At 44.3% G+C, this 20,812-nt stretch overlaps 1 protein-coding gene across 1 annotated transcript in view; it reads right to left on the bottom strand.

Moving 5' to 3' along the window:
- ATP6V0A2 (ATPase H+ transporting V0 subunit a2) overlaps positions 1 to 20,812 on the bottom strand; it is a 236,702-nt gene that overhangs the window by 62,204 nt on the left and 153,686 nt on the right. Inside the window, exons 15-16 of the mRNA XM_053701819.1 lie at positions 11,818 to 12,028; positions 11,486 to 11,605 (exon numbers count right to left, since the gene is read on the bottom strand). Coding sequence (XP_053557794.1) covers positions 11,486 to 11,605; positions 11,818 to 12,028 — 331 coding nt within the window. The remainder of the gene's footprint in view (positions 1 to 11,485; positions 11,606 to 11,817; positions 12,029 to 20,812) is intronic.

Here is a 20,812-nt window from a genome sequence, read left to right as displayed (position 1 = left end):
TGTTTTTAGTTATAGCTATTTTAGGGGGATATCTGTGTGTGCAGGTGACTATTACTGTGCATAATTATTAGGCAACTTAACAAAAAACAAATATATACCCATTTCAATTATTTATTTTTACCAGTGAAACCAATATAACATCTCAACATTCCCAAATATACATTTCTGACATTCAAAAACAAAACAAAAACAAATCAGTGACCAATTGTTACAGTTGCCTCCAGGCTGGCTGGAAGTTGGACCGTAGAAAAGGATGCTCCTAGCGCTCCCCAAAGGAGCAGCAGCACCGTAGACTCTATAACTGCTGCGTAGCCACCATAAGTAACGCAGACTCTATGAAACACCGCTGCTGGGCTGGTATCTCGCCGTCTGCTCTGCGCCCTGGACCTACGACCAGGCTCCAGTAGGTGAACCTCATCCTTCTGTAGCAATCCCTGTAGCTAAGGGAGTATGAAAAGCATAGCAATCCCTGTAGTGATTATAACTGAAGCTGTCCCCTACAAACATGAGTCAAAGCTGCAAATTAGAGGGTCAGAAATAGGTCTCAAGTGCTGGAGCACACAGCCTGCTTTTTATTGAGGTTACATGCAAACAGGACACTCTCAGGGGGAGGCATAAAATCCCCCATCACACATTTGATATTAGATAGAGAGACACTCCCTTTGACAGGCCACAACATTACTTCAGCAGATAACATTTTACACACAATAAAACAATGCAGTCCACCTTATCACTACTAGAAGTCTGATTAGACAATGGGAAAGTTTATCACTAAACTTAATTAGAGCTGATCCCAGCAAACTTGTATTTAGAATGCTTCTTGAAGCTGAACAAAGTTATCTCTGTAGTTCTGACCGAAGGGTCTGTCACATAGCACTTAATGGCACACAATGAAACTGAACCAAGTGGGAGAAAGCCAGGGACAAGTCATTTCACAGGTCTGGGGACATAGTCTTAAAGGGGCATTGTTCACCAAAGTCACAATATGTCCCCAGACGGTTCTTAAAGGGCCATACACACCCAATAAAAGTTAATATGTTTTCAGGGGCACAATCTTCCAGGGGCCATAGTCATGTGGAAGGAGGCTGGCAAATAGGCTTCTCCAAAATCCAGGGAAGCAGGGCAATTTTCCATTTAAAGGGCCAGTTACAAATAGCAGTTTGTAACATATCTCCCCTTTTGGAGGGAGACTAACCAGGCACCTGACCTTCTGCCGGTCAGTGCCTAAGTTAGTCTCGCAACCCACCCACAAATAATCGTTAGCAGCAAAGTAGCCCCCCCACAATACGTAGTACTGGCCTGTAAGTTCCAGGTTGTAGGATGAAAGTGTAGCATCCTCGGCCTTCCTGGCGCAGCTGGGCAAATAGCTGATGGTACTTGGGGGGCAGAGGCCAGCGGCACTCTGCCCTGGTGCCAGCGCTTCTGCTGGGGTGAGGGGTTTGCAGGCCAGTCCTGTAACAAGGACAAGGTCTGTAGGGCAGAGGCCAGCAGCGCTCTGTCCTGATGCCAGCTCTTCTGCTGGGGGAATTGGGGCATAGTCCTGCCCGGTGGCAAAGGGAACGTGGGGGTCAGTGGGGGTTAACATCTCCACTGTTAACCCTGGGCCCAAGTTAGGAGTTAGCTGGGGAGGGGGAGATTGGCTTACCTCCTCCTCCTGATACTCCGGCGGCCGTTGGGAAGGGAGGTTGATGCTCTCCGCTTCCTGTGGAACATGCTGCGGCTGGGGAGAGAGACCGGTTGTCTCCTCTCCCTGGAAGGCACACTCCGGCTGGGGAGGGCGGTCGATGCTCTCCCCTCCCTGTAGCTGGGTCTGTCGCTGGGGATCTGGGCCGCCTGCCCAGTATCCCTGTTGGGCCGGTAGAGAGACTGCGGTCCCATCTCCACCTGCCTGCTGGGGGTCCTCCCAGGACCAGTCTATGAGGCCTGCTGCCTCTGGTATCTCTGGTTGGGGTTGGGGAAGGAGACCGGTTGTCTCTTCCCTCTGCACAGTATACTGTCGCTGGGGAGGGAGGTCGCTGCTCTCCTCTCCCTGTGGAACATGCTGCGGCTGGGGAGAGAGACCAGGTGTCCATACCCTCAAACTCCACAGTTGGCGCTCAAAGGCTTGTGCCGCTTCGTTCTCAGTAGCCAATTCCCGGATGAGGCGACTGACTACCTCCTGTGCAGGGTCTGCACCATATCGGACTAGCCGCCTCTTTACCTCTGGAACGAAATCAGCGCCCTCATAGCGACGGATCAGGTTGAGGTGCTCTTCACAGGGTTCTGACCAGTGTCTTGTCAGCTCCATGCTGCTGTAAGTAGGGACGCTGCGCAGTGGCTAGCGTTGCCCTCAATTACTCTCCTACGATACCAGTGCTGTTGTGGTGCTGCTCCTTGCGCTAGGACGCGATCCCACCGCTGCCGCCAAATGTTACGGTTGCCTCCAGGCTGGCTGGAAGTTGGACCGTAGAAAAGGATGCTCCTAGCGCTCCCCAAAGGAGCAGCAGCACCATAGACTCTATAACTGCTGCGTAGCCACCATAAGTAACGCAGACTCTATGAACCACCGCTGCTGGGCTGGTATCTCGCCGTCTGCTCTGCGCCCTGGACCTACGACCAGGCTCCAGTAGGTGAACCTCTTCCTTCTGTAGCAATCCCTGTAGCTAAGGGAGTATGAAAAGCATAGCAATCCCTGTAGTGATTATAACTGAAGCTGTCCCCTACAAACATGAGTCAAAGCTGCAAGTTAGAGGGTCAGAAATAGGTCTCAAGTGCTGGAGCACACAGCCTGCTTTTTATTGAGGTTACATGCAAACAGGACACTCTCAGGGGGAGGCATAAAATCCCCCATCACACATTTGATATTAGATAGAGAGACACTCCCTTTGACAGGCCACAACATTACTTCAGCAGATAACATTTTACACACAATAAAACAATGCAGTCCACCTTATCACTACTAGAAGTCTGATTAGACAATGGGAAAGTTTATCACTAAACTTAATTAGAGCTGATCCCAGCAAACTTGTATTTAGAATGCTTCTTGAAGCTGAACAAAGTTATCTCTGTAGTTCTGACCGAAGGGTCTGTCACATAGCACTTAATGGCACACAATGAAACTGAACCAAGTGGGAGAAAGCCAGGGACAAGTCATTTCACAGGTCTGGGGACATAGTCTTAAAGGGGCATTGTTCACCAAAGTCACAATATGTCCCCAGACGGTTCTTAAAGGGCCATACACACCCAATAAAAGTTAATATGTTTTCAGGGGCACAATCTTCCAGGGGCCATAGTCATGTGGAAGGAGGCTGGCAAATAGGCTTCTCCAAAATCCAGGGAAGCAGGGCAATTTTCCATTTAAAGGGCCAGTTACAAATAGCAGTTTGTAACACCAATATAGCCACCTTTCTTTGCAAGGACACTCAAAAGCCTGCCATCCATGGATTCTGTCAGTGTTTTGATCTGTTCACCATCAACATTGCGTGCAGCAGCAACCACAGCCTCCCAGACACTGTTCAGAGAGGTGTACTGTTTTCCCTCCTTGTAAATCTCACATTTGATGATGGACCACAGGTTCTCAATGGGGTTCAGATCAGGTGAACAAGGAGGCCATGTCATTAGATTTTCTTCTTTTATACCCTTTCTTGCCAGCCACGCTGTGGAGTACTTGGACGCGTGTGATGGAGCATTGTCCTGCATGAAAATCATGTTTTTCTTGAAGGATGCAGACTTCTTCCTGTACCACTGCTTGAAGAAGGTGTCTTCCAGAAACTGGCAGTAGGACTGGGAGTTGAGCTCGACTCCATCCTCAACCCGAAAAGGCCCCACAAGCTCATCTTTGATGATACCAGCCCAAACCAGTACTCCACCTCCACCTTGCCCTTTACCAATCCAGCCACGGGCCCATCCATCTGGCCCATCAAGACTCACTCTCATTTCATCAGTCCATAAAACCTTAGAAAAATCAGTCTTGAGATATTTCTTGGCACAGTCTTGACGTTTCAGCTTGTGTGTCTTGTTCAGTGGTGGTCGTCTTTCAGCCTTTCTTACCTTGGCCATGTCTCTGAGTATTGCACACCTTGTGCTTTTGGGCACTCCAGTGATGTTGCAGCTCTGAAATATGGCCAAACTGGTGGCAAGTGGCATCTTGGCAGCTGCACGCTTGACTTTTCTCAGTTCATGGGCAGTTATTTTGCGCCTTGGTTTTTCCACACGCTTCTTGCGACCCTGTTGACTATTTTGAATGAAACGCTTGATTGTTCGATGATCACGCTTCAGAAGCTTTGCAATTTTAAGAGTGCTGCATCCCTCTGCAAGATATCTCACTATTTTTGACTTTTCTGAGCCTGTCAAGTCCTTCTTTTGACCCATTTTGCCAAAGGAAAGGAAGTTGCCTAATAATTATGCACACCTGATATAGGGTGTTGATGTCATTAGACCACACCCCTTCTCATTACAGAGATGCACACCACCTAATATGCTTAATTGGTAGTAGGCTTTCAAGCCTATACAGCTTGGAGTAAGACAACATGCATAAAGAGGATGATGTGGTCAAAATACTAATTTGCCTAATAATTCTGCACTCCCTGTACATTTAAATTTAAGCTTGAACACCTCCGCGTGTTGCTCAGGGAGGTTTTAGCAACTCTGGATGACTGTGACGCCATTGTAGTCCCAGAGAAATTGTGTAAATTGGATAAATACTATGCAGTGCCTGTTTACACTGATGTTTTTCCAATACCTAAGAAGTTTTCAGAAATTATTACTAAGGAATGGGATAGACCAGGTGTACCGTTCTCTCCCCCTCCTGTTTTTAAAAAGATGTTTCCCATAGATGCCGCTACACGGGACTTGTGGCAAACGGTCCCTAAGGACAGTTGTGCTTTTCTAGATCCAATGGACAAAAAATTAGAGGGTTACCTTAAGAAAAATTTTATTCAACAAGGTTTTATTCTCCAGCCCCTTGCATGCATTGCCCCTGTCACTGCTGCTGCGGCCTTCTGGTTTGAGTCTCTAGAAGAGGCTCTACAGGTAGAAACCCCATTGGATGATATCTTTGACAAGCTTAAAGCTCTTAAGTTAGCCAATTCATTTGTTTCTGACGCCGTTGTTCATTTAACCAAGATAACGGCTAAGAACTCAGGTTTTGCTATTCAGGCGCGTAGGGCACTATGGCTTAAATCCTGGTCAGCTGACGTTACTTCAAAGTCTAAGCTTCTCAACATTCCCTTCAAGGGGCAGACCCTATTCGGGCCTGGACTGAAGGATATCATTTCTGATATTACTGGAGGAAAAGGTCACGCCCTTCCTCAGGATAGGTCCAACAAATTAAGGACCAAACAGACTAATTTTCGTGCCTTTCGAAACTTCAAGAGTGGCGCAGCTTCAACTTCCTTTAATACAAAACAAGAGGGAAATTTTGCCCAGTCCAAGCCGGTCTGGAGACCTAACCAGGCTTGGAACAAAGGAAAGCAGGCCAAAAAACCTGCTGCTGCCTCTAAGACAGCATGAAAGATCAGTCCCCGATCCGGAAACTGATCTAGCAGGGGGCAGACTTTCTCTCTTCGCCCAGGCTTGGGCAAGAGATGTCCAGGATTCCTGGGCATTGGAAATTGTGTCCCAGGGATATCTTCTGGACTTCAAAGCTTCTTCCCCAAAAGGGAGATTTCATCTCTCACAATTATCTGCAAACCAGATAAAGAGAGAGGCATTCTTACATTGTGTTCAAGACCTCCTAGTTATGGGAGTGATCCACCCAGTTCCAAAGGAGGAACAGGGGCAAGGCTTCTATTCAAATCTGTTTGTAGTTCCCAAGAAAGAGGGAACCTTCAGACCCATCTTAGATCTCAAGATCCTAAACAAATTTCTCAGGGTCCCATCCTTCAAGATGGAGACTATTCGAACCATCCTACCTATGATCCAGGAGGGTCAATATATGACTACCGTGGACTTAAAGGATGCTTATCTTCACATTCCGATACACAGATCATCATCGGTTTCTCAGGTTCGCCTTCCTAGACAGGCATTACCAGTTTGTGGCTCTTCCCTTTGGGTTAGCTACGGCACAAAGAATCTTTACAAAGGTTCTAGGGTCACTCCTAGCGGTCCTAAGGCCGCGGGGTATAGCAGTAGCCCCTTACCTAGACGACATTCTGATACAGGCGTCAAATTTTCAAATCGCCAGGTCCCATACGGACATTGTTCTGGCATTCCTGAGGTCTCATGGGTGGAAAGTGAATGAAGAAAAGAGTTCTCTATCCCCTCTCACAAGAGTTTCCTTCCTAGGAACTCTGATAGATTCTGTAGAAATGAAGATTTACCTGACAGAGGCCAGGTTGTCAAAACTTCTAAATTCCTGCCGTGTTCTTTATTCTACTTCTCGCCCTTCAGTGGCTCAGTGTATGGAAGTAATCGACTTAATGGTAGCGGCAATGGACATAGTGCCGTTTGACCGCCTACATCTCAGACCGCTGCAACTCTGCATGCTCAGTCAGTGGAATGAGGATTACACAGATTTGCCCCTCTACTAAATCTGGATCAAGAGACCAGGGATTCTCTTCTCTGGTGGCTATCTCGGGTCCATCTGTCCAAGGGTATGACTTTCCGCAGGCCAGATTGGACAATAGTAACGACAGATGCCAGCCTTTTGGGCTGGGGTGCAGTCTGGAACTCCCTGAAGGCTCAGGGCTCGTGGACTCAGGAGGAGGCACTCCTTCCAATAAACATTCTGGAACTAAGAGTGATATTCAATGCTCTTCAGGCTTGGCCTCAGCTTGCAGCGGTCAGGTTCATCAGATTTCAGTCGGACAATATCACGACTGTAGCCTACATCAACCATCAAGGGGGAACAAGGAGTTCCCTAGCAATGTTGGAGGTTTCAAAAATAATTCTATGGGCAGAGGTTCACTCTTGCCATCTATCAGCTATCCATATCCCAGGAGTAGAGAACTGGGAGGCGGATTTTCTAAGTCGGCAGACTTTTCATCCGGGTTAGTGGGAACTCCATCCGGAGGTGTTTGCACAGTTGATTCAACTTTGGGGCAAACCAGAACTGGATCTCATGGCGTCTCGTCAGAACGCCAAGCTTCCTTGTTACGGATCCAGGTCCAGGGATCCCAAGGCAGCGCTGATAGATGCTCTAGCAGCGCCTTGGCCCTTCAACCTGGCTTATATGTTTCCACCGTTTCCTCTGCTCCCTCGTCTGATTGCCAAGATCAAGCAGGAGAGAGCTTTGGTGATTTTGATAGCACCTGCGTGGCCACGCAGGACTTGGTATGCAGATCTGGTGGACATGTCATCCCTTCCACCATGGACTCTGCCGCTGAGGCAGGACCTTCTACTTCAGGGTCCTTTCAACCATCCAAATCTAATTTCTCTGCGTCTGACTGCTTGGAGATTGAACGCTTGATTTTATCAAAACGTGGTTTCTCCGAGTCGGTCATTGATACCTTAATTCAGGCTCGAAAGCCTGTCACCAGGAAAATCTATCATAAGATATGGTGTAAATATCTTCATTGGTGTGAATCCAAGGGTTACTCATGGAGTAAAGTCAGGATTCCTAGGATATTATCTTTTCTCCAAGAAGGATTGGAGAAGGGATTTGTCAGCTAGTTCCTTAAAGGGACAGATTTCTGCTCTATCTATTCTTTTGCACAAGCGTCTGGCGGATGTTCCAGACGTTCAGGCGTTTTGTCAGGCTTTAGTTAGAATCAAGCCTGTGTTTAAACCTGTTGCTCCACCATGGAGTTTGAATTTAGTTCTTAAAGTTATTCAAGGGGTTCCGTTTGAACCTCTGCATTCCATAGATATCAAGCTTTTATCTTGGAAAGTTCTGTTTTTGGTAGCTATCTCTTCGGCTCGAAGAGTTTCAGAGTTATCTGCCTTACAGTGTGATTCCCCTAATCTGATCTTCCATGCAGATAAGGTAGTTTTGCGTACCAAACCTGGGTTTCTTCCTAAGATGGTATCTAATAAGAATATCAATCAGGAGATTGTTGTTCCGTCACTGTGTCCTAATCCTTCTTCAAAGAAGGAACGTCTATTACACAATCTTGACGTGGTTCGTGCCTTAAAGTTTTATTTACAAGCTACTAAGGATTTTCGTCAAACATCTGCATTGTTTGTTGTCTACTCTGGACAGAGGAGAGGCCAAAAGGCTTCAGCAACTTCTCTTTCTTTTTGGTTAAGAAGTATAATCCGCTTAGCTTATGAGACTGCTGGCCAGCAGCCTCCTGAAAGAATTACAGCTCATTCCACTAGAGCGGTGGCTTCCACATGGGCTTTTAAAAATGAGGCTTCTGTTGAACAGATTTGTAAGGCGGCGACTTGGTCTTCGCTTCATACTTTTTCTAAATTCTACAAATTTGATACTTTTGCTTCTTCGGAGGCTATTTTTGGGAGAAAGGTCTTACAGGCAGTGGTGCCTTCCATTTAAGTGTCTGCCTTATCCCTCCCTTCATCCGTGTCCTATAGCTTTGGTATTGGTATCCCACAAGTAATGGATGAATCCGTGGACTGGATACACCTTAGAAGAGAAAACAAAATTTATGCTTACCTGATAAATTTATTTCTCTTGTGGTGTATCCAGTCCACGGCCCGCCCTGTCATTTTAAGGCAGATGTTTTTTATTTTTAAACTACAGTCACCACTGCACCCTATAATTTCTCCTTTCTCTTGCTCGTCTTCGGTCGAATGACTGGAGGTGGCAGTTAGGGGAGGAGCTATATAGACAGCTCTGCTGTGGGTGATCCTCTTGCAGCTTCCTGTTGGGAAGGAGAATATCCCACAAGTAATGGATGAATCCGTGGACTGGATACACCACAAGAGAAATAAATTTATCAGGTAAGCATAAATTTTGTTTTCCTTATATGACAGTTTCAGGAATGGGAAAAAAATGCAAATAGCATAGCCCTCTGACATAGAAAAAGGCAAGAGGCAAATAGCAATGGGGTAATAAAGTAATGAAAAATTTGGCGCCAATTATGACGCACAACGTAACTGTATAATTTTTTTGGCGCACCCGCGGGCATAGTACAACACACAATTTGCAAGAAAAATGTAGTCAATAGGTTTATTTTCCCCAAATATGAAACTGACAGTCTGCACAAGGAAATACATGAACCTGACTCATGGCAAATATAAGTACAATACATATATTTAGAACTATATATAAATGCATAAAGTGCCAAACCATAGCTGGGGTGTCTTAAGTAATAAAAAACATACTTACCGAAAGACACCCATCCACATATAGCAGATTGCAAAACTAGTACTGAAACAGTTATCAGTAGAGGTAATGGTATATGAGAGTATATCGTCAATCTGAAAAGGGAGGTAGGAGATAAATCTCTACGACCGATAACAGAGAACCTATGAAATAGACCCCCGTTAGGGAAATCATTGCATTCAATAGGTGATACTCCCTTCACATCCCTCTGACATTCGCTGTACTCTGAGAGGAATCAGGCTTCAAAATGCTGAGAAGCGCATGTCAACGTAGAAATCTTAGCACAAACTTACTTCACCACATCCATAGGAGGCAAAGTTTGTAAAACTGAATTGTGGGTGTGGTGAGGGGTGTATTTATAGGCATTTTGAGGTTTGGGAAACTTTGCCCCTCCTGGTAGGATTGTATATCCCCATACGTCACTAGCTCATGGACTCTTGCCAATTACATGAAAGAAAACATTTTTTTTTTTTTTTGCAGGAGTAGATTTAAAATTCTTTAACTCTTTCACTACCGGGACTTTCAGAGAAGAACTTGCCCCAAATACTGGAGAGTTTTTAGCATTTTTGCTATCACTCCATTTAACAGAAATTATGCCTTTTTTTTTTTTTAACCTGTCAAAACAATACATTTTTTTAAAAGTAGAGTACACAATGAATTGATCAAGGCCCATTTTGGTATATTTCATGCCACCATTTTACTGCCAAATGCAATCATATATATATATAAAAAAAAAAGGTTAACTTTTTCACAAACTTTTGCAATCATGGCACAAATGATTGTAAAAACTTATCTGGGATTCCCTTTGTTCAGAAATAGCAGACATATATGGCTTTTCCATTGCTTTTTGGTTATTAGAATGCCGCTTATTGCAGCTGCGCACCACACTTCAATTACTCCTGGCAGCTTGTAAGGTAATGTTAATTTTACCTTTAGTGTAGAAATTACCCTCCCACCTGACACATTCCATAGCTCGATCCCTCCCAAACAGCTCTCTTCCCTCCCTCACCCAGTACCTATAAAACACATTTTTTTTAATATAAAATTAGTGGTCCCCTTCTCTGACGATCGTTAGTTAGGGACCTCCCTGCCCCCCCACTCCACCTTTTTACTGTAGTGCAGCTCCCCATTCCTCTCTCTCCCTTTAATTCTGCAGTGTAGCCTCCTCCGCGGCTGGACCACCTACCGCCTCCTGGATTCTCTCCCACACCTCTCGCCGGCACCAGCAGATGATCGTTAGTCGGTGACACACACAGTGTGACCCTCTGCAATGATCTGGCATCTGCCTTCATATGGAACTGGAGCATTGATCATGCTCCGGTTCCATATAAAGACAGATGCCATGAGCTCCGTTGTGCAGTACGATTAGGAAAGTATTGCACAACGTATATATACGAACACACACACATCGTAATGGCTTAAGGGGTTGGAATACCAGATGTACTAAATACTCCGATTTAAAAAATATCTTGAAAGCATTTTGCTGCAGGAAGGACTTACAATGAAAAACAAAATCTTGTAGACCCTCTTCAAACCTGATGGTCAAATGGTTAACCTGAATAAAAGCGTACTATACATAAAGCATTATAAGCAGTAGGACATCTTCCAGAATTATAATAAAGGGTCACATAGAATCCTGTTAAAGTGAAGGTAAACTTTGGTGAATGAAAGCACGTTTTTTAAAAATACTATTAAAAACAGGGGCACTTTCATTTAGCAGCCATTTTGTTAAAAAAAACAAACAACCTTTTTTTCTTTTCACAGCTAGAGCAGCTTCCCCCACCTAGAGATCCTCTCTTCACACGTCAGCAATGACTAATCCTGCTTCCTCCAATCACAGCATGGCCTCAGGCAATGACTACCCTGGGGGGAAAGCTGTGATTGGAGGAAGCAGGATTAGTCATTGCTGACGTGTGAAGAGAGGATCTCTAGGTGGGGGAAGCTGCTCTAGCTGTGAAAAGAAAAAAAAGGTAATTTTTTTAACAAATCGGCTGCTTTGTAAACTTTGATAAATGAAAGTGCCCCTGTTTTTAATAGTATTTTTAAAAAACGGGCTTTCATTCACCAAAGTTTACCTTCACTTTAAGATTTATAAACTAGGCAGAACCAATAAAACAAAACTGAGGATCAATCAGCTGTTATTGATCATCAAAAGTCAACATGATTTAATAATTGACTAATAATAGTAATTGAGAATGATGAAACGTGATTGAACCCTGAACATAATATTTTACCATACTTGGTGCACTTTATATATATTTTAAAAAAAAAGTTACTTACTCTGTAATTCCCAAATGTTTGTCCTCCGTGGTGCTGCCAGTACAGGTACAGAGGTTTTCCAAATAGTAGTACAGGGACCATGAGGAATACAATAACCAGCAGGAATTTCTGCAAAACGAACTATAATGGGGACAAAATACTTAAATGGTTAACCCTTCCTTTTCACCCAAACGTTATATCAAATCCTTTGTTTTTTTCTCATTGCTGCCCAAAGCTAAAATTGATTTCCCTCACTATTACAGCAACTACAAGGAGATTGACTCTCTCTTTAATAGTGACCCATACACACCCATCCCATCCCATTAAACAGACTTATCCTGATTATTACGGACCTGGCCATAGTAAAATGGAGTGTCTTCTGAATTAGTATACATGAACATGTTTATGAATTGGATAAGGATACTTGGAGCATTCCTGGAGTTTGCTGCAGAAAACGCCAACCACTTGTACACTATCATGAAGACCAGATAGCCAAACATGCACATCATAAATAGGAGTTCAGGAAGGAATACCAGGAAAATGTTGAACTTTTTCCTAAAATGCCTGATAATATACACAGAATTAGAAAGAGAACATGTAAACATGTTATTTTAACATCTACATACACTTTTGCAGTAAATATAGAAGGAAAGTGTTTGCAAGTGTGAGCCTATGAAAATACACACACAGAAGTGCATTACTGCCTACCTAGGTATGCGTTTCAACATAGGATACCAAAAGATCAAAGTAAATTAGATAATAGAAGTTCATTGAAAAGTTGTTTAAAATGACTTGCTCTTTTGAATCATGACATAAATCTAGCTGACAGCATTGTTGTAAAAGTATAAACTATAAGCAAAAACTAAATCAAGTTTAAAATACTCAAAGTACAACACTGATAAAAATATATATATTCTCAGAGGTCCATTGCGTCTGTGCATTAAATCTTTACAGTTTTAACAGAGGGCACCTGGAATTCTACACATTTGGACAACAATAGAGAAGAAATTAGCCAGGACACCAGGTAGTTGCTATGAAACAGATTTGCAAGAGTCTCAGAAGTAGGGCAAGTACCACAAATTAATGTTCATAAAAATCATATTAGAAAACAGACTCTAGGGGGATTATTGATGTTTAAGCATAATAAATCACTTTGTCTTAGAAAGGGGTTGTAAAGACCCTCTGGCAGCCAGGGGGCTTAATACATTTGGGCACTTAAAGGGACATACAAGTCTGTATAGTGTAATGCAGAATTTCAAAAGACATTTTTACTGTGTAATGCTTACTGATCGCTCCAAGAAGTGCAGCATTTTCCATTGGTTATATAATAATTACGGTTTGCCAAAAGGACTTATTTTGGAGGGCACTGAAAACTATGGCACTTTCCAAAGATAGAGAAGGAGGTTTTGTTAGTTCTACTTAGGCGAATGAGGTTAATTTCTTTTTATCTTGCCTCACACTAAATGCACTCACCAACTACCAAGCCAGTTAATGCAAAGAAAGGGAAAAAAAGAAAATCATGCTGAAAACAGATTTTAAACAGGAATTAAAAAAAAAAAAAAAAACAGAATTTTCATGTGTAATTTGGCATCTGTTTAATTTAAAATGCTTGTTGTAACAGTCCTTAGAACAAAATGAAGGAAGATAAAAAATCCTGAGAGGCATCAAACTCAGACACCAGCTTAAAGTGAATGTAAATTTTGATGCTAAAAGTGCCCGGTTTTTAAAAATTCGATTAAAAACAGGGGCACTTTAATTCAACAAAATTTACATTTCACTCGTGTTGTGAAAAAAAACAACTTACCTTTTAACCCCTTAATGACCGCAGCACTTTTCCATTTTCTGTCCGTTTGGGACCAAGGCTATTTTTACATTTTTGCAGTGTTTGTGTTTAGCTGTAATTTTCCTCTTCCTCATTTACTGTACCCACACATATTATATACCGTTTTTCTCGCCATTAAATTGACTTTCAAAAGATACCATAATTTTCATCATATCTTATAATTTACTATAAAAAACATTATAAAATATGAGGAAAAAAAGGAAAAAAACACATTTTTTCTAACTTTGACCCCCAAAATCTGTTACACATCTACAACCACCAAAAAACACCCATGCTAAATAGTTTCTAAATTTTGTCCTGAGTTTAGAAATACCCAATGTTTACATGTTCTTTGCTTTTTTTGCAAGTTATAGGGCCATAAATACAAGTAGCACTTTGCTATTTCCAAACCACTTTTTTTCAAAATTAGCGCTAGTTACATTGGAACACTAATATCTTTCAGGAATCCCTGAATATCCATTGACATGTATATATTTTTTTTTAGAAGACATCCCAAAGTATTGATCTAGGCCCATTTTGGTATATTTCATGCCACCATTTCACCGCCAAATGCGATCAAATAAAAAAAATTGTTCACTTTTTCACAAATATTTTCACAAACTTTAGGTTTCTCACTGAAATTATTTACAAACAACTTATGCAATTATAGCATAAATGGTTGTAAATGCTTCTCTGGGATCCCCTTTGTTCAGAAATAGCAGACATATATGGCTTTGGCTTTGCTTTTTGGTAATTAGAAGGATGCTAAATGCCCCTGCGCAAAATACGTGTATTATGCCCAGCAGTGAAGGGGTTAATTAGTGAGCATGTAGGGAGCTTCTAGGGTTAATTTTAGCTTTAGTGTAGTGTAGTAGACAACCCCAAGTATTGATCTAGGCCCATTTTGGTATATTTCATGCCACCATTTCACCGCCAAATGCGATCAAATTAAAAAAAACGTTAATTTTTTCACAATTTTAGGTTTCTCACTGAAATTATTTACAAACAGCTTGTGCAATTATGGCACAAATGGTTGTAAATGCTTCTCTGGGATGCCCTTTGTTCAGAAATAGCAGACATATATGACTTTGGCGTTGCTTTTTGGTAATTAGAAAGTCGCTAAATGCTGCTGCGCATCACACGTGTATTATGGCTAGCAGTGAAGGGGTTAATTAGGTAGTGTGTAGGGAGCTTGCAGGGTTAATTTTAGCTTTAGTGTAGAGTTCAGCCTCCCACCTGACACATCCCACCCCCTGATCCCTCCCAAACAGCTCCCTTCCCTCCCCCACCCCACTATTGTCCCCGCCATCTTAAGTACTGGCAGAAAGTCTGCCAGTACTAAAATAAAAGTTTTTTTTTTTTTTTTTTTTAAAGAAAAAAAAAAAAAAAAGCATATTTACATATGCTGTGTTTAGGATCCCCCCTTAGCCCCCAACCTCCCTGATCCCCCCAAAACAGCTCTCTAAGCCTCCCCCTCTGCCTTATTGGGGGCCATCTTGGGTACTGGCAGCTGTCTGCCAGTACCCAGTTTGCACAATCAAATGTTTATTTTTTTTATTTTTTCTGTAGTGTAGCTTTCCCCCCCCCCCCCCACGGACCAACCCCCACCACCTAAATAACGCCTAAGGTTTTTTTTAAAAAAATTACTGGTCCCACTTTTATTTTGGGACACATTTTTTTCTGTAGTGCAGCGGTCCCCACCCGGTCCCTGCCCCGGCGCAGGCCCACGCGCGCTCCCGAGCGTGCGCCCGGGCTTCCACGCCCACGATCCCGCCCCCCTCCACATGACCAGGGCCATCGATGGCCGCCACCCACCTCCCAACGATACCGGCCATCGATGTCCGGTGCAGAGAGGGCCACAGAGTGGCTCTCTCTGCATCGGATGGCCATCTAAGGTTATTGCAGGATGCCTCCATATCGAGGCATCCCTGCAATAACCGGAAAGCAGCTGGAAGCGAGCAGGATCGCTTCCAGCTGCTTTCCACACCGAGGACGTGCAGGGTACGTCCTCAGGCGTTAACTGCCTTTTTTCTGAGGACGTACCCTGCACGTCCTCGGTCATTAAGGGGTTAATCTTGACAGCAGCTCCAGCTTCCTCTGCCCGTCCCAAAGCCTCTTCCTGGGTCTAAAATGAGGAATCAGGCTTCCTCCAATCACGGCTTTGAATCAGTCACCGATTCCCCCTGGGGGGAAGCTGTGAATGGAGGATGACCTACCCATCATTTCTGACATCAGAAATGGCTTGCAACGACCAGAGGAAGCTGGAGCTGCTGTCAAGATTAAAAGGTAAGGGTTTTTTTCACAACAGGAGTGAAATGTAAATTTTGATGAATTAAAGTGCCCCTGTTTTTAATCGAATTTTTAAAAACCGGGCACTTTAGCATCAAAATTTACATTCACTTTAAGAACCCCTAAACCATGAAGAAACAAAATATATTATTTGATCCTACACAACGGACCAGTCCCTGCGTTCTGCCCCCTGGGAAATATTGGACCCCTTACTTTGGAACCCCTTTACTTTGGGCAAATACTTTTGAACAATTTTTTTTTGTTTCATATTCTAATAAAAAATTATTGTTCTATACTTTTTAGTGTTTTTTATATAAAGTACATTTTTCTGCTGCAGCAAATCATAACGTTTTTATATATCTTGGCCAATGATATTAGATACTATATAAGCTTATATAAATTTGTGTAAATCATGTTCACTATTATTGCCGTTTCTAAATGTGTTTCCTAAGTGTGGTCTATAAAAATATACACCAGATAGCTCTGCATATTTTGGCATTATGCCAGAAGCCAGTGTTACGGTTGCCTCCAGGCTGGCTGGAAGTTGGACCGTAGAAAAGGATGCTCCTAGCGCTCACCCAAGGATCATCAGCACCGTAGACACTATAACTACTGCGTAGCCACCACACGTAATGCAGACTCTACGAACCACCGCGGCTGGGCTGGTATCTCGCCGTCTGCTCTGCGCCCTGGACCTACGACCAGGCTCCAGTAGGTGAACCTCTTCCTTCTGTAGCAATCCCTGTAGCTAAGGGAGTATGAAAAACATAGCAATCCCTGTAGTGATATAGCTGTCCCCTACAAACATGACTCAAAGCTGCAAGTTAGAGGGTCAGAATAGGTCTTCAGGGGCACAATCTTCCAGGGGCCATAGTCATGTGGAAGGAGGCTGGCAAATAGGCTTCTCCAAAATCCAGGGAAGCAGGGCAATTTTCCATTTAAAGGGCCAGTTACAAATAGCAGTTTGTAACATATCTCCCCTTTTGGAGGGAGACTAACCAGGCACCTGACCTTCTGTCGGTCAGTGCCTAAGTTAGTCTCGCAACCCACCCACAAATAAACATTAGCAGCAAAGTAGCCCCCCCACAATAAGTAGTACTGGCCTGTAGGTTCCAGGTTGTAGGATGAAAGTGTAGCATCCTCGGCCTTCCTGGCGCAGCTGGGCAAATAGCTGGTGGTACTTGGGGGGCAGAGGCCAGCGGCACTCTGCCCTGGTGCCAGCGCTTCTGCAGGGGTGAGGGGTTTGCAGGCCAGCCCTGTAACAAGGGGGTCTGTAGGGCAGAGGCCAGCAGCGCTCTGTCCTAATGCCAGCTCTTCTGCTGGGGGCATTGGGGCATAGTCCTGCCCGGTGGCAAAGGGAACGTGGGGGTCAGTGGGGGTTAACATCTCCACTGTTAACCCTGGGCCCAAGTTAGGAGTTAGCTGGAGAATGGAGACTGGGCTCCCAATCCACTGCATCTCACTCTGCTGATGGGGGACAGGAGCAACTGTCTCTGCCCCCTGTGCTGTAAGTGCAGAGACCACGGTCCCATCTGTACGGTTGTGGGGCTTACTGTCTCCCCCTGGTGCGTTAAGCTGCCGCTGGGGAGAGGGGGTTACAAGCTCCTCTCCCATACATACTTCCAGCCGCTGGGGAATGGAGTCTGGGCTCACAATTCCCTGCATATTCCTCTGCTGCTGGGGGACAGGACCAACTGTCTCTGCCCCCTGTAACTCAGCCTGCCGCTGGGGAATGGAGTCTGGGCTCCCAATTCCCTGCATATTCCTCTGCTGCTGGGGGACAGGACCAACTGTCTCTGCCCCCTGTAACTCAGCCTGCCGCTGGGGAATGGAGTCTGGGCTCCCAATTCCCTGCAATTCACTCTGCTGCTGGGGGACAGGACCAACTGTCTCTGCCCCCTGTAACTCAGCCTGCCACTGTGGAATGGAGTCTGGGCTCCCAATTCCCTGCAATTCACTCTGCTGCTGGGGGACAGGACCAACTGTCTCTGCCCCCTGTAACTCAGCCTGCCGCTGGAGAATGGAGTCTGGGCTCCCAATTCCCTGCATATTCCTCTGCTGCTGGGGGACAGGACCAACTGTCTCTGCCCCCTGTAACTCATTTTCTCGCTGGAGAGCAGGTGTCCATACCCCCAAACTCCACAGTTGGCGCTCAAAGGCTCGTGCCGCTTCGTTCTCAGTAGCCAATTTTCGGATGATTCGACTGACTACCTCCTGTGCAGGGTCTGGACCATATCGGACTAGCCGCCTCTTTACCTCTGGAACGAAATCAGCGCCCTCATAGCGACGGATCAGGTTGAGGTGCTCTTCACAGGGTTTTGACCAGTGTCTTGTCAGCTCCATGCTGCTGTAGGTAGGGACGCTGCGCAGTGGCTAGCGTTGCCCTCAATAACTCTCCTACGATACCAGTGCTGTTGTGGTGCTGCTCCTTGCGCTAGGACGCTATCCCACCGCTGCCGCCAAATGTTACGGTTGCCTCCAGGCTGGCTGGAAGTTGGACCGTAGAAAAGGATGCTCCTAGCGCTCACCCAAGGATACTACTGCGTAGCCACCATACGTAATGCAGACTCTACGAACCACCGCGGCTGGGCTGGTATCTCGCCGTCTGCTCTGCGCCCTGGACCTACGACCAGGCTCCAGTAGGTGAACCTCTTCCTTCTGTAGCAATCCCTGTAGCTAAGGGAGTATGAAAAACATAGCAATCCCAAATGTTACGGTTGCCTCCAGGCTGGCTGGAAGTTGGACAGTAGAAAAGGATGCTCCTAGCGCTCACCCAAGGATCATCAGCACCGTAGACACTATAACTACTGCGTAACCACCATACGTAATGCAGACTCTACGAACCACCGCGGCTGGGCTGGTATCTCGCCGTCTGCTCTGCGCCCTGGACCTACGACCAGGCTCCAGTAGGTGAACCTCTTCCTTCTGTAGCAATCCCTGTAGCTAAGGGAGTATGAAAAACATAGCAATCCTTGTAGTGATATAGCTGTCCCCTACAAACATGAGTCAAAGCTGCAAGTTAGAGGGTCAGAATAGGTCTTCAGGGGCACAATCTTCCAGGGGCCATAGTCATGTGGAAGGAGGCTGGCAAATAGGCTTCTCCAAAATCCAGGGAAGCAGGGCAATTTTCCATTTAAAGGGCCAGTTACAAATAGCAGTTTGTAACAGCCAGTATATAATAAACTACTAATTGTATTTGGCATTAGATACCTGAACAAGTATCTTGGTAGCACTTTTTCATATAGGAGTTTTTCTTAGCACTCTGTAACAACACTTTGTAGCTCTATAGTATTTTTTGCAGTTTTTTTTAGTGCTATGTAATATCAATTTGTAGTGCTTCAACTTTACACTTTGTAAACTTTTGCTATCAAGTTTTCCACTACATTTGATACGTAGTTCACAGTTTCACTACACTGACAAGCAGTCACTTCCCTTGTAGCAAGCATTTTTGTCTGTGCAGCTACCACACATAGCCTGCAAATTGCAGTATAATCTACGGAATATTATTATTAGATTCTTTTGTTTTTTCTCTTTTCATGTGACCCCCCAGTACAAATATCACATTCACTTAGGCCTAAATTTAGAGTTTGGCGGTAGCCGTGAAAACCAGCGTTAGAGGCTCCTAACGCTGGTTTTAGGCTACCGCCGGTATTTGGAGACAGTCAGGAAAGGGTCCAACGCTCACTTTTCAGCCGCAACTTTTCCATACCGCAGATCCCCTTACGTCAATTGCGTATCCTATCTTTTCAATGGGATCTTTCTAACTCCGGTATTTAGAGTCGTGGCTGAAGTGAGCCGCCGCCACTCGAGGTCGCCGCCACTCGATTAAATTTTTTTAACCCCTAATCTGCCGACCGCCACCTACGTTATACTTATGTACCCCTAATCTGCTGCCCCTAACACCGCCGACCCCTATATCATATTTATTTACCCCTAACCTGCCCCCCACAACGTCGCCGCCAGCTACCTACAATAATTAACCCCTAATCTGCCGACCGCAAAGAGCCGCCACCTACATTATAGCTATGTACCCCTAATCTGCTGCCCCTAACACCGCCGACCCCTATATTATATTTATTAACCCCTAATCTGCCCCCCTCAACGTCGCCTCCACCTGCCTACACTTATTAACCCCTAATCTGCCGAGCGGATCTCACTGCTACTATAATAAAGTTATTAACCCCTAATCTGCCTCACTCCCGCCTCAATAACCCTATAATAAATAGTATTAACCCCTAATCTGCCCTCCCTAACATCGCCGACACCTAACTTCAATTATTAACCCCTAATCTGCCGACCGAATCTCGCCGCTATTCTAATAAATGGATTAACCCCTAAAGCTAAGTCTAACCCTAACACTAACACCCCCCTAAGTTAAATATAATTTAAATCTAACGAAATAAATTAACTCTTATTAAATAAATTATTCCTATTTAAAGCTAAATACTTACCTGTAAAATAAACCCTAATATAGCTACAATATAAATTATAATTATATTATAGCTATTTTAGGATTTATATTTATTTTACAGGTAACTTTGTATTTATTTTAACCAGGTACAATAGCTATTAAATAGTTAAGAACTATTTAATAGCTAAAATAGTTAAAATAATTACAAAATTACCTGTAAAATAAATCCTAACCTAAGTTACAATTTAAATTATATTTAATTTAGGGGGTGTTAGTGTTAGGGTTAGACTTAGCTTTAGGGGTTAATACATTTATTAGAATAGCGGTGAGCTCGTCGGCAGATTAGGGGTTAATGTTTGAAGTTAGGTGTCGGCGATGTTAGGGAGGGCAGATTAGGGGTTAATACAATTTATTATAGGGTTAGTGAGGCGGATTAGGGGTTAATAACTTTATTATAATAGCGGTGCGGTCCGCTCGGCAGATTAGGGGTTAATAAGTGGAGGCGACGTTGTGGGGGGCAGATTAGGGGTTAATAAATATAATATAGGGGTCGGCGATGTTAGGGCAGAAGATTAGGGGTACATAGGGATAATGTAAGTAGCGGCGGTTTACGGAGCGGCAGATTAGGGGTTAATAATAATATGCAGGGGTCAGCGATAGCGGGGGCAGGAGATTAGGGGTTAATAATAATATGCAGGGGTCAGCGATAGCGGGGGCGGCAGATTAGGGGTTAATAAGTGTAAGGTTAGGGGTGTTTAGACTCGGGGTACATGTTAGTAGAGTGTTAGGTGCAGACGTAGGAAGTGTTTCCCCATAGCAAACAATG

The sequence above is a fragment of the Bombina bombina genome, chromosome 2, assembly GCF_027579735.1.
Source record: "Bombina bombina isolate aBomBom1 chromosome 2, aBomBom1.pri, whole genome shotgun sequence".
Classification (NCBI taxonomy): domain Eukaryota; kingdom Metazoa; phylum Chordata; class Amphibia; order Anura; family Bombinatoridae; genus Bombina; species Bombina bombina.
Note: the sequence above shows the minus strand (reverse complement) of the source record. Positions and strands in the feature narration are given on the sequence as shown.